Source organism: Megalops cyprinoides, chromosome 15 (genome assembly GCF_013368585.1).
Source record: "Megalops cyprinoides isolate fMegCyp1 chromosome 15, fMegCyp1.pri, whole genome shotgun sequence".
NCBI lineage: Eukaryota > Metazoa > Chordata > Actinopteri > Elopiformes > Megalopidae > Megalops > Megalops cyprinoides.
In genome coordinates this window covers 18,182,068-18,196,061 of record NC_050597.1, presented here as the reverse complement: position 1 = coordinate 18,196,061, position 13,994 = coordinate 18,182,068, and the positions used below count along the sequence as shown (strand labels likewise).

General features: G+C 46.1%; 1 protein-coding gene across 1 annotated transcript; it reads right to left on the bottom strand.

Annotated features, from left to right (window-relative positions):
• Nucleotides 1-5,203: 5,203 nt before the first annotated feature.
• pwwp2b (PWWP domain containing 2B) lies at nucleotides 5,204-12,815 on the bottom strand. Its single transcript, XM_036546814.1, has 3 exons — nucleotides 12,546-12,815; nucleotides 8,072-9,665; nucleotides 5,204-6,406 (listed from the first exon to the last, which is right to left on the bottom strand). Exons 1-2 carry the CDS (start codon nucleotides 12,683-12,685, stop codon nucleotides 8,072-8,074), a joined length of 1,734 nt encoding a protein of 577 aa, XP_036402707.1. The 5' UTR covers nucleotides 12,686-12,815; the 3' UTR covers nucleotides 5,204-6,406.
• Nucleotides 12,816-13,994: the final 1,179 nt, after the last annotated feature.

Genomic DNA, 13,994 nt, shown 5'->3' with positions numbered 1-13,994 from the left:
CTGGCCAAACTGAGGGGAAATATTTAGACAGTCAACATCTGTTCTATTTAGAAAGGGGTTTCGGCCCCTGGATTGTCCATTTGTGTCCAAAGAAACCGAAGTCATTTAAGGAGAAGTTCTGGACTACGCAAAGCGGCTGAAAACGGAGCTATCTGACCTGAGTATAAACTCTTTTTCATAGTGTCAGGGGTTTAACACGGCGTCCCTGACGAGGGCAACCTGACCCCGGCGTGTGGCATTCCTGTGGAGTTCAGTTTCGTGTGACCAACACCAACCAGTCGGGATGGGGAAGACGAAAGAGAGAGGGGGAGAAAGGAGAGAGAAAGAAAGGGGGAAGGACACAGAGATCAAAATTTTTTTCCCCCATTATTGCTTAATTTTGTATTTGGTTTATAATTGTTATAGATATGATTCACCATCACTGTAACCATGTATGGTGAGGTTGCTTTATTTGGTTTGCACTAGCTTTAGCAACAGTAAATTCCAGTATTTTCGGTGCAGCTAACAAGGCAATGTAAACTGAGTGGAAAGAGTGAGCGTGCTATCAGCAATTCTTACCAACAGATGGGTGTGCAGCGATAACTGTGAAGGCAATAAAATTAAGTGTGTCCAGGTAAACCGGGCCAGACCCAATCTAACTGAGCGAAGTGTGCTGCACCTAGACTGGATCTCACCCCAGTCTAAGCAGTATGAACGATTAAATTATCAATAAATCAGGGCGCTGGTTGCACAAGAACAGGGGTGTGGTGTTTGAACTGGCCTGAGGGAAAATGCTCTTAAGCACAAACAAAGAGCCAAAGAGAACATCAGCAGCGATGTCTCTGAGGCTGTCAAATCAAACAGCTGTGGGAATGTGAGTGTGTCTGGGGGGGGTTGATGCACCCACAACCCCCATACAAATCCCACTGCCTTGTGTTTCTCCCCAAACAGGTCCCCCACAAAGGCCTGTGAGGGTTGGGGGGGGCTGGCAGATGTCCTGATCAATGAAGGGCAGGGATCACATGACTCTGGTTTAATTTCAGGACGCTAAACTGAACTGCACTGGATCTGCAACCTGGGTCCACAGTCACTGAGGCGTTTTACCTCTGAACTTTAATCACACAAGACATCTGTAATAGGGAGATCTCGGTCTGCAGCCTGCCTGGATGCGTAAATGTTTAACTAGCTTTAACTGTATAGCTGTGCTTGCAGAGTGAGACACCTGACACATGCACACACATATACAAACACACACTCGCACACAATATTCACCATTCAGGTCTCCATAGAGATGACACACAAGCCAAGACAGAGGTGAGAGCTGTCTGATAAAGGCGGCTGTACTGAAGATGCAAAACGAATCCATAGCTTAAAGTTAACCGTGTCTGTCCAAGTCTTCTCTTCAGCTGACCGTGACATCAATGTTGGAAAACAGGGGTGTTTTCGAAGTGTTTGACACCCTTATGGTGTGGATGGTCGTCTCTGGTTGAGATGGTCAGTGACCAGAGGTCATGCCAAACTGAGATACAGAGCAAAGACAATGAGACACTTGGTCCATGTCCAGCCTTTGTGGATGACTGCATTCCAATGCCCTTCACAAAACCCCCGAGCCACAGCAAGTTGAGCACAACACTGAAGTGTGCAAATGCGCATTAGCATCCTCTGTACACTTTAACCCAGAGACTGGGCTTGAGCCGCACGTGAGCAGACTGTTTCTAACATGCATTTAAAACTGGGCTGAGTGATCCCTCCTTCCTGTTGCCTTGTGCTCATTAAAGTCAATCACGGCGACCACTTGCAGGAAAGCGTATCATTGTCAATACTCTCTCGTGGCACTTCCAAACCCTTAATTTAACTGTGATACCTCCAGTCCACAACAGCCTCACACAGAACAGGTTCACGTGTGTGTGGGAGCGTGAGTGAGACGCATGTGTACGCAGTCATGGGAGCATATACCCATGGTGTGTGGGTGCAAGTGTGTTTGCTTGCGTGAGCATGTGTGTTTTATATCAACAGAGGGGAGAGAGTGGCTCAGAGGAAAGTGATTCAGTGATTTCTGCTCAAGGACAGAAAAATCAGGGGACCTAGTCAGGCCCAAGAGAGCCTAATTAGCCCCAGATTTAATTAGACCTCGTTATGCCTCTGTGGTCCTTGTGAACAGATGGTCGAGGCCTGTTTTTAAAGAGACAGGGTGTAGCATATCCCACGATGCACAGCGCCAGGCTTGAGCGTCTCCTTGGCTGCAATCTGGGCCAGGGTACAAACAGCAGTATCTTTCCCGCTCTGAGCTCGTCAGAAGTGCCCAGCTGCCTCCGCTCCGCTCGCCAACGTCACCTCGCCAGCTTGTGCCTCTCCAAGCGGGTAGAGATCCCGCCACCAAGGAGGTCAGGCGTTGATTTCTCACATTGGCTAACACCATGAAAACAGCTGCACAGCATCCAGCCCAGTCACTGCGCCCGAGTTCCCCGCCAGGCCCCGCCCATGCCTGAGCGCTTCAACCTGCACGGCTGCACTCGCACGGTGAAACTGTGACAGAGTGTGCTGGGAATGACTGTGACTAGCTCAGACAATAAGAATGTTAAAAGCAGGAGTGTTAAAAGTAGCCTGGCGTGGCCCCTGCCTGCTCTGCCCCACCCCACAGGAGAGGGATACCTGCATTCCTTCCCCTCTCCGCCCTGCTGTGGCGGCATGGGGGGCATGCCTTCAGCAGGATCACCGCTGCTTTTCCTGCCTCATAGCACACTGCCAGACCTGGCGTCCAGGGAAGGCCAGGGGCAGTAGGGGGGTTTAGATTGTTCTCTACCAACACAGTGCGTGCACACACACACGCACGCACGCACCCACACACAAAAAACTGTCAAACATTACAAACACAAAATACAGGCAGAAACACAGTCTAACACTGTTAACACAGCACACACATATACACAACAGAACAGTAAAAAGCCAAGTAAAGCTCCAGTAAACACAGAACACATCCGTGCCATCTCACAGAATAGAAACAGGGCACTGCCCGTCACAGACACCTCACGTGCAGTCTGATGGAGTGACCTGCATTTTCAGTGCCAGCGCGCACGTAAAACAGACCCACAATGGCCTGCCTCCTGCTTGCTCTGTGTTAAGACCCCACCTTAAAGAGCCAACTGTCTTCAACATTTAAAATAAAAATCTCTATTCAGATACTGAAAGCACCAGATAATCGAGCACCAACAGCATCGGACCATAGACACAGCTAGTTTTCACCGTGCACATGTAATTAGAGAGAGAGGTAAACAGAGAAACTAAGATGAGCAGAGGGTCTTCCGTGGGAAGGCTTGGGTGAAGCAGCAGATTTGCTACCGTCTCCATGGCGAAGCCAGCCTGATCAACACGCTGATAAAGGACGAGAGGCAGAGGCACCTGGGTGTGTGTGTGTGTCAGCCGTGAGGAGGTGCGTTTCAACGCGGAGCACTTTACACTCCCCTGGCCGCAGGCCTATCTCTGCTCTACCCCTGAACGCCCCACAAATAAAGATATCTGTGTTCTCAACCGCCAGCACCTTTCACCACAGAATCAAGGTCCAAAAACTCCACCTGCCAAAAGCAGGGACCCTGCAGAGAACAGGAGTGCTCTGAGAGCCAGTGCGTCCTTTAGGAGGAAGGGTCTCCCACTGCCCATAAAGCTTTCAGAGAAGAGAGTCTGAGTCCACCTTCTTAGTGTGTTAAACCTAATCCGCCTTAAACTCAGGTCATGATACTGCTACCAACAGCTTTTGCAGTCATTACGCAATGTGCATATAAACTCGGTCGAGTTGAAAGATTAGCATCATCATGTGATTCAAGTGGCCCCCACCATTTGAAAGGGTCATCACAATTATGGAGGCAATATATTTTCACAGCCAACAATCATATAAGCTGCACATCTTAGGGAATATATTTCCTATGGGATTCAGAAAACCATTTTGAGTTGTTGGGGATGGTGGCAGTTAAAGGGCTTGGCAGGTAACTCCGTTCCATAAGCCAGGCTGTATGTCACAAGAAATCTTCACGCTTGAAGAAGAAAGTGAGTCTTTGAGAAGAGACAACAACAAGCACCATCATAAAGGCACAGAAACCACAGGCAGACACAGTTCAGACAGCACTTCTTTAAAAAGGCAATCATTACAGACTAGAATGGGGGTATTGCTTGTATTTTTATTGTATGTACAGTAAATAAAAAACAACAGTCCACTGACTTCACCCGTGCAGGCCACAGTAGGCTGCCACAAGCGATTGGCCTGACGTCTGCAAAGTCCTCACGAACCAGCAGGGGGACACAGTGAGTGACCCAGCATGAGTGACCCAGTCGTGTTTTTCCACTGCTGGACAGAAGCAAAAAAAAAAAAAAAAAAAAAAAAGAGGGAAAGCAAGTCTACAGAAATAAAAGCAGGACTGTAGAGAGCTGTGCAGAGTACAGTGCTCTTTAAATCCTCCTCTTAAATTTACCCCCCCCCCCCCCCGCACTTCCTGTTCCAGCCTCCCTAACAGCACCACCCTCTCTTGAGCAGTGTCTCTCAACACTAACCCTGGGGACATACTGTGTGCACAGGAAGTCCTAATTAACAAGCTCTGACTGAGCTGTTAATTGTACACCAATTTGGATTTGGATTTTCTCTTGAGAATTCCCTCGTCAGTCCCTAGTGAGGAACCAAATTTGGGGGAACTGTGTTTGTGCTCATAGAAAGACAAGTAAAGATCTCTCGCTTTAATATTGTGAATTTGTGCCAGTTAAAACTACGGGAAATATTGTTAGAATTAGAATTCATATTAAAATTAATCTGTTGTTCAATTCAACCTTTAGAGCCTGAAACAAATTAGATGAGCAGCTAATTATACTTGAGACAGCTGTTTATAGGGGAGAAATTAAGTAACTTCCTGAAAACACCTTCATGTGGACAAAATTCAATTAGCACAAAAACACCCCTCCCGATATTTTCTCTCAAAAAGGACTTTTTGATTACCGGTCAAGAAATAAGCAAGTAGCAAGTACAAGTCAGTAATTCAGGCGATGGGCAAATCAAACCTCATTAAACTACAGCATTCAGGGCAAAGGCAAAATCCACAGTTGGTCCCCGGGAACAGGGTTGTGAAACGCCACTCTAGGGTCATGAAAGGTCAACACTGCCCAGGCTCGAGGTTTAACCGCCACCAACCAACCCAAACCCCCCCACCCCCCCACCAACCCACCCCCACTGACCTGCCCCTCCTTGGTCTTAACTCAGAAAACACCCACAACGGAGTTCACAGTATTCTGTCGACAATTTGTTTAAAGCTTTAATCAACAGGGGATGCATAGGATAGGACACTCCAATTTCTCCAGTGGAACATGGTGGAAAAAAAACTTACAATACAGTCTGGGTAAATGCACGGATACAGTGTAGACAACCACCCTCATTTTTTTTTCCTTTTTTATCTTTTTCCCTGGCTTCCAGATGACGTTTTGCTCATCAAACTTAAAACTGAAATTCAACCGCATTTCATCTAAAGTCGTCGTCTGCTTGTCAGTACTGTAACTCCAGTTAGTGTCACGACACGGAAACTCATAATTGGTTTACAGCAGGCCACTACGGTAGAGATAAAGTGCTTTCTTTTCATGAAACATTAAATAAGTAAAGTGAGCAGGATCAGGTGCGATCGACCTCTCACCAACCAAGAACATATTTCTAACAGTTTCGGACAAAGTCAGACAATGTAAGAAGAAATGAATACTCCTAAAATTTGCGCAGGGGGACAGGAAACCAATAGAGGAATACAACTGTCTGCCAAGGCAGCAGGTCAGAGAGAAATACTGCATTATAAGACCTACAGTATGATCTCAAAAAACAATATCCGCTTCACATCATTTTCATATCCGAAGAGTGAAAACCGTACAATAAGACTTTTCTTCAGTAATATATAGATATATATATGTATTTATGCGCTTCAAAGGAGGATGGCACGAGGATCGAACCTGACTTGCTCCATACGACGGCTCAGTTCACTCATTGGTGGAGGCCAAACAGTCACATGATTTCATGGGACAGAGGATTGATCAGTAAAACGAACAGCAGCAGTGAGAAGGTCTTAGATTGTAAAAGGTCCACTAAAGTGTTGTAGGTAATAAATACATTCGGCCTTGTAGTGTCGCTATTCACTCTATTAAAATATAGGAAGTTCTTCCAAAAAAAAAAAAAAAAAAGTACAGGAATTGTTCAAAGTCGTCCTGGAAGGGGCCTCCTGCAGGCTGAGCTCCCTAACCTGGTCACCGCTGCACCTGGGGGGCCAGACTCCCCGCACGTCATGAAGGAGAGGGGGGCTGCAGGGCGCTAAATCCTCTTCCTTGGCCTCCCCATGGCAACCGCAGGCGCTCTCTCCCAGGGAGGTCTGAGTGTTCAGGGACTGCTCTAGAAGATGGCTCTCCACTTCTGCCTCTGCAAAAAACAAAGGATTAATGAGGACTACGGAGGCGCTCTCATCTCTTCCCATCAGACCTCTGTTCTGCTGAGCTGAAGGAGCCGAGCGCGCAGTCTGACGGACTGAGCGCGGTTTCTCATTAAACCAGTCCGGACAGATTCCCCCCCTGCACCATGTGAGACCAAACATGCTGCAAAGACACTGCCAAGATGAGAAAAAAAAACAAAAAACGTCTTCCATGGTCACATGACGCAACAGACAGCTGTTGCAAACCGTGACTCATACGCCAACTTCTCAGACATTTGCCAGTACTGTATGCGTATGAGCGAAGTATAGCGGTGGTACATCTACGATCCCCTTTGTCCTTATCTCACACAATACAAACTGGATTCCTTCAGTAAAATGGAGTAAAATTAGTGTGGGGAAGATTGGATCCTAACACTGTAATTCAAACACCTGTTTGAAACATACAGTATATTTGTATTGAGAGTGCAGAAGTTGGAATGTGCTGCAGAAAAAGGTAATTTCCAGCACACAGGGCTTATCTTAGTGAAAATCTGATCAAGTCCTAAATGCACCACAACAGCACCAGTTTTCATGCCATTCCCAGAAGCAAACACAAAGTGCCTATCATGACAAAAGTGACAAAAAAAATGTTCAATTTCAAGATGTTTACCATGCAAACACTGTCACCGCAAGCAAGCAACACACAGCATTCAGTACCACTGCCAATTTTTGCAAGCCAATCCAGTATTGTCTTGACTTGGGACTCTTGAGTACGCACTGACTGCAGGACAGCGTTATGGCTAAATATCTCAGGAAGGCTCCCGACACTGATCTCAGACCAGTGTCACATTCTGAACCGGTGGGATGGAGGGAACCATTTTCACAGTCATTCACATACCACTATGGAGAGGTGTTGAAGGCCATTTTCTCTACAGAACACACCCACACTGCACTGACCTTCCCTGGAGAAGATGCAGGCTCGCCCTTAGCATAAATCCATAGAGAATGAAGTATCTCCATAGTGCTCCCATGCAAACATTCACCCTGGGAGATGTAGTCTCTCCAGGGAACGCAAATGAAAACACTACACCTTCAGCACCACAATCACACTATGAATTTTGGCCTCCTTCCAGGTTTAAATGAGCCTGTGAAGCAGAATAACACCCAGGTGAAAAGGAGAACACTAAGGGAAATGAATCCATAAAAAAGAAAAAATATTTCCTCACCACGTACAACTGACAAAGAACCTGGGACTTTTGTCTGTCCCCGCTCTGCGCTTTCCAGTTTCTATTCCATGAAACTGAGAAACGCTTTACTGTAAATTCAACAGCTTTCTCACACTGACTAACCTATGTATGCTAGGGCCTTGTGTGAAGACAGATGGAGGTAGAGATTCACCTACACCTTGCAGCGGGTGCAAGGAGGGGTTATGTTAAAGACTCACCCATGTCAAGCAGTAAGAGAAAAGAGATGCTGGTAAAGAAACCTATGTCTCAGTGTCAATGAAGAGAGAGACAGTGGTTCGTCTACATACAACAGTGAGAGATGGTGGCAAAGAGGAGAGGAATGTTGGCAAAAACTCGCGCACATTTCAAAGTCAAAGAGCAGAGAGATATTGGTAAAGTCTCATGTATGTCTCACAATGAGTGTGAGGAAAGGTCATGGTAAAGACTCACCTATGTCTCGCAATGAGAGAGGAGTGCGGTGATTTCAGGGCTCAAGTGTCCGACTGCCTTGGCGGCTTCGACGATCGCTCTGCGGTACATCCCTTTCTTCTTCCGGTTAAACCGGGAGCGGAAAAAGTCCCGGAAGGGAGACAGTTTGGAGACGGAGAGCTGGGAGGTGGTGGGCGAGCCGAACCAGGACACGGTGGCCTCGGGCCAGGACATCTCCCGCTGGCGCTCCTCCTTCCGGCCGCTGATGCTCAGCACGCGCGCCGGCCACCAGGGGAAGCCGTGGATCTTCCCCCACACCACGTCCCCCACGGCGACCGCGTGCCCCTCCTCCGTCACGCACTTGGTCATGCTGCGGGTGTGGAGGCGCACGGTCAGCGGGGGCACCGTCTTGTTCTCGTCCCGGGAGGAGGAGGAGACGGAGATGTCGTCGCCGGGGGCGAGGTCGCACAGCTCCGGGGACGTTCCGTCGGAGCTGAAGGACTTGGACTCGTCCAGGCTGTCGCTGCTGCACACGGACAGGCTGGACGAGTCGGCTTTCCGCTTGCGGAAGTTGATGAGCAGGGTGAGGTCGCCGTGGCGCTCCGCCTCCTCTCCCGAGCTCCCGGACGACTGCTCCAGCGAGCTCTTCTCGGCGGAGTCCTCCGAATGCACCAGCGCCGTCCCCTGCACCCGGGGGCTCCGCCTTCGCGCCCCGCCCACCAGCTCCGCTTCGTACACCGAGATACTGTCCTCTCCACTTCCTCGAGGCTTAAGACGGATCTTTGGGGAGGGGACTTCATAGCTGGACTGCTGTGGCCTTGACAGTTTGAGTTTGGGGATGGATGTGGAGCAAGCCCCCAAGCCATCGAGCGGGTCCCGCTCATCCTGTGCCTCCGTGCCCCTGTCCTGCTCCGCCAGCCCGTTCTGCGCCAGCTGCTTGGGGCAGAAGGGTTTGACGGAGCCATGCACCCTGGAGGGGATCTTCATGACCTCGCCCTTGCCCTGAGGAGTGCTGTAGGAGATTTTGATAACCGGACTGTGGGGGACCATCTCCCCTGAAAACTTCTCCTCGTCCCTCTTGTCCTTTTTGCACCTCTTGATGTCGTAGTTGGCCGTCTCATCTCGCCTCTTGGGCTCCTTGACGTCGCCGTCCTCCTTTTTGGCCGCCTTGGTGCTCAGCCCCTCCTTGCTGTCCTCGTCGCTGTTCAGGGTGTTCTTGCACTTCTCGCACAGGACCTGCCGTGGGCGGAGCCTGATGGTGCTCATGGTCATCCTGCCGGGCTCGCGGCTCCGCCTCTTCTTCCGCTTGATTGTCCTGGGCGGGGGCTGGGGGACCCATTGGCCATAGCTGTGCCGCACCCACAGGGGCTGGGGGAAGGGGGCTCCTTCAAAATAAGGAGGGTAAGGAGCTTGCCCTGCAGGCACCGGGGTGGGTACAGGGCCAGGGCTGAAAGGAGGCCCTTTCTCAGGAAGAGTATTTTCATCCCTTGGTCTCTGCTCTGGCTGACTGGGAGGCTTGGAACATGGCTCCGGGTCTGGAACGTCACAGCTGGGCGTCAGTGTGGGAGATTCCTCTTGTTTTGTTACGACATCTGGCAGACAAAACAGTCCAGTCCTGCACGGAGAACAAAGTATCAAGAAAAGAAATTAGGCTACTAACATGTGGAAGACTCATTCACAACTACTGCGTTTCAATATCTACCTTAAAACAGACATCAATATCAGGGAAACAGAAACATGATTGGTAGCTATACCCGAAAATATGTACAAAAGAGACCTTACAGCATTGAGCTTTAAAAAGTGCCTTCAACTGCCAAATTAGAATGTGTCATTTCCCCTTCCTGCCACTTCTTGTCCTAACAAAAAAAAAAAAAGACATTATCTGCCTGCAACTCATTTAAGACAAAACACAAAAGCTTTGATCTTTATGCAGCAGTTTACAAAAACCTTCCAGAATATTCCATGGCAATTAATTTCTAGAAGGCAGAACTAATTAATGGTTCCTTATGAAGGCAAACTTAATCTTGCCGCGATAGCACTCGTTAAGCAGGTTGGGTGGCTTTGCACCTGTGCACAGAGCTACAGGAAACACCGGGAGCTTCCACCATCTCTTTGTCTTTGTTTGGAATTCTGATCTTCGTGCGGACTACAAACTACAGCTGGCCTTCTGCAGGCCGGAAAGCACCTCACACTGGAGTTCACCAGCTACTCCGGGCCTGGGGATAGCAGGAATGTGGTGAAACTGGGCTGTTGCCAAGGGTGACCTCACTCATGTTCACACTATCAAACTATTTTTGCAGCCCCCTTGTAAACCTTAAATAAAGACAAAGGTGAAGCATGTACACAGCGTCTTTTAAGACAAGACTTAGTTTGGTTTTGTCAAAACCGTTCATCTAAGGCCAGCTGAATTTAAAAAGCAAATTGTGACCGCTGTGGAAGTAATCAAATTTTGCTTTTTTTAAAAAAAAAAAGCCTTCAAAATATGCTGGGTGTAAAAGTGTGTTTTCCTGTGCTCTGGATATGAAGGGAAATCCTGGCTTTTCCGCGCAACACATCACCTGAATATTACGCATTCTAATAGGGTGGGGGGTTGGGACTAGAGGGAAACAGAAAGCAGAAGGCCATTGTCCCTGCCCTGCAAGAACTGAAATGTGTTTGCTGAACTATACAATAAAGCTACACTTTCTTTATTAATGATGGACCAAACGCATGCCAAGCCGCAATGTAATTGATAGCAGGAAACTTTAAAAGGCAGCTGTGGCCACGTCCGAAACGTGGCTCTGTTATGCCAGTCTGTGCAGACAAAGAGCTACAGGGTGCACTGAAACCCCCTCCATCTTTCTGAACAAACAGAAGCCCATGAATCACTTGCAGCGCAAAAAGAGATGAGATCTTCAGTTGTTTTTATATTCATAGGTGCCACCAGCCCATAGGACTTTAATTAAATCCAATGGAAAAAAATAAATCTGCTGAAAACACTTCCGCCATTGACCATTCACACCTCTTAATCTGAAGCTCGCTGCAGTTTCTTTCTTTTCTAACATGCTTGTAAGACACGCCAAGGCCTCTCTATAGCAACACAAATCTGCCTAATGCGCTCTGTGACTACTGAAACAGGATGTATGCAACAGGACTAGAGAAAGTTCCGGATTTTGACACTTCTGTTAAAGAATGACACCACATGGACATTGTCACTGCTGCCTTTCACCTTTATGCAAGTGGTAAAAAATGCAATAAAAAGTAAGCCTTCAACACACAAAAGAAAAATAAACAGGTTCAAAACAGAAATAAGCACACCAAACAAACAAATTTTGGCTGCTGAAGGATGTTGGACTGGCACAGCATTTCTAAAAATTCAAGCTTAGTGCAGCATTTCAGTGTTGGTATGTTTGTGTATGTTGAGAGAAAACCCTGGTATGATTATGCAGCTGGGAGGCTCTATAAATATACTCAGGATTTAAGCTACACTGTTTTACCACTTGAACACAAGGCAAGTCCATGTGACTATTGGGCCCTGATGAGACATGTACTGTCAAGAAGCCAGATGCCTCATCCCCTTTTGTAACAAGAAAGCATTAACCTAGCTTAGCATTTGACTACAATTGTGCAAAGTTAAAGCATGTATCTCTTTAATAAATGATTGTTGCTCACCTATGACCAACAGAGGCAACTTTTTTAACAATGCCCCCATTACACAATTAATGATGACCACAATAAAGATAAATTTCAAATCATTGTTACATATAGTTAATATATAGTCAGTATTATTTTATCTTTTCATTAGGGATGATAATCAACGTGCTTTACTTGCTTTCCATAAGGGTAAAGGGTGCTTTGTAAATGGGCACATGGACCCAAGGACAGTCAGTTCAAAACCTCAAAATTACACAGAACCCTTAATTTGTTTTAATACTGAATATAAACACAAAGCTGGTGTTTTTACTGTTACAAGTACGTGGTAAAACAAAACTATTTATATGTCTCCTGCTAAAACAATGAGAAAATTGTTCCACCCATACCTGGCTGGCTAAGGAGCTATACTAGCATTTTGTGTGTAGATTTGTGCATTCACTTTTGTTTTTGTTTCCTAAAACCATGTACTAAATGGCATTACTTTTATCTTTTAATAAAAATGTGCCCCCCCAAAAGCAATTGATTGTAGCTACCTAGCAGCAATAGATAATTAGCTACCTAGCTACCTAAAATGGCTAGCTAGCTAGTCAGATTTATGCTGTTGTTAGCCATTTTACGTATTTGATTCTACGTGCTTTAACTTGTAAAAGAGCATTAAAATGGTCATTAAGAGACAACGATGCCGCTTTAGGATCACGCATTTATGTTGATACTGTCGTTTTGAAGTCGAAAAGCATTCCATTATGTTTAATTATGGCCTAGTCATAAGCTCTCTTGCTGCGATCCTTTTGTATCCGTGCAGGCCCACGTAGTTAAATAAAAACATTTATTTAATCAAAATTTTTAGAAAATAAAAACTCACTTTTTGTTGGAATCAAGTAATATCCCCGTGTAGCTTCGCTCTCGGTAGCTGAGGGTCACCACTAACGTGTCGTTAACTATTTGATCGATGATAACCGGAATCCGGGAGCCGGCCCGCAGCTCCTCCGCCGCAGCCTCCATATTTTCCTGGTCGATGTGTCCGGGTTGGCGTTGCTCGATCCCGGCCGCGAGAGCCACGATCGCCTCGGCCTCAGATCCTTCTCCCTTCTCCTCTGGAGCACGGGAGGCTACACCAGGGCACGGAATGACGCCATCACCTCCACCGAGGCAATTACAACAGTCCTGCTAGTGGTGACATCACAAAGAAAGAGGAGAGGAATCCTTCAACATTGCGTCTCCAAATCAAGTCAAACACTTGATTTAAATTCACATCGGTATTTGCTTTTAAAAACACTCATACCGACAATTTGCCCATTTAGATTTAGATTTATTGGCGCACATTTCTAAATTCTCCCTATGGTTAACAGATAAATAGTGTGCATTATTAGACATTAGTAATAAATCAAACCATCCATGTAATTCCTTTAATTGTTTTTGGGGATGCTAGTGCACAAATATTTTCACTCGAAAAAGGAATATCAATGAAACTTTGCAAATAGCTTATTAATATATTAGTCGCAGTTTCAGTATCAAGGTTTGCCTTGTGCTTCCATTTTTGCATATTTCTGCAGGCTGAATATGTTTTATCATTTCTGTCATGTCTGCTTGCTTGCTGCGATTTTAAGTGGGGTTTTATTAGTCCGTGTGTTTTCTGATTTACCCGACAAACAGTTAAAAGCGTGCAGTGAAATTGTTGAAGCTAATAACGTGGACAATTTTCAAAAGTAAAAATGAAAAATTTAGATGAAGATACCGTCGGCACAGGTTCAAAAAGTATCAGAGTGAAGCTGTGATTGTTTACCAAATTATGAGGAACAAATATTTACACGTAGTAGATAATAGCCCATTTACGGGCATTCACTTCAAAATAATGCGTTTCAATATATTATACATTCACGAGCATTAACTAACTAGATTTATAATTAAAAAATGATTATGTATGATGTACATCGATTTTGTTACATTACTTATTCCAATCATTATGAAACCTCTTTGACCTACTGATGTTTAGTCTTTGATTCACCAGACTGCTGAATCAATAAAGAACAAAAGAGTGCCACCCCGTGGTGCAATGGAAAACATCTTATTCTTTATTGCACACCATTGTTGAAGAGAGAACTTTGAGAACATGTACTGTGCTGTTTCAGACCCTCACTGGACACCTGATTTGGTGATCAAGTGTACTTAAAGTATAAAGGGGTAATATACATATCTTATATGTAACTTCTAACAACAGACTGCTTGTATGAGTGTATTACAGAAAATAACCGAATAACAGATCCATAGAAAGGAGAGAGAAGCGCAATAGTGTAATAACAATCAGAGAAGG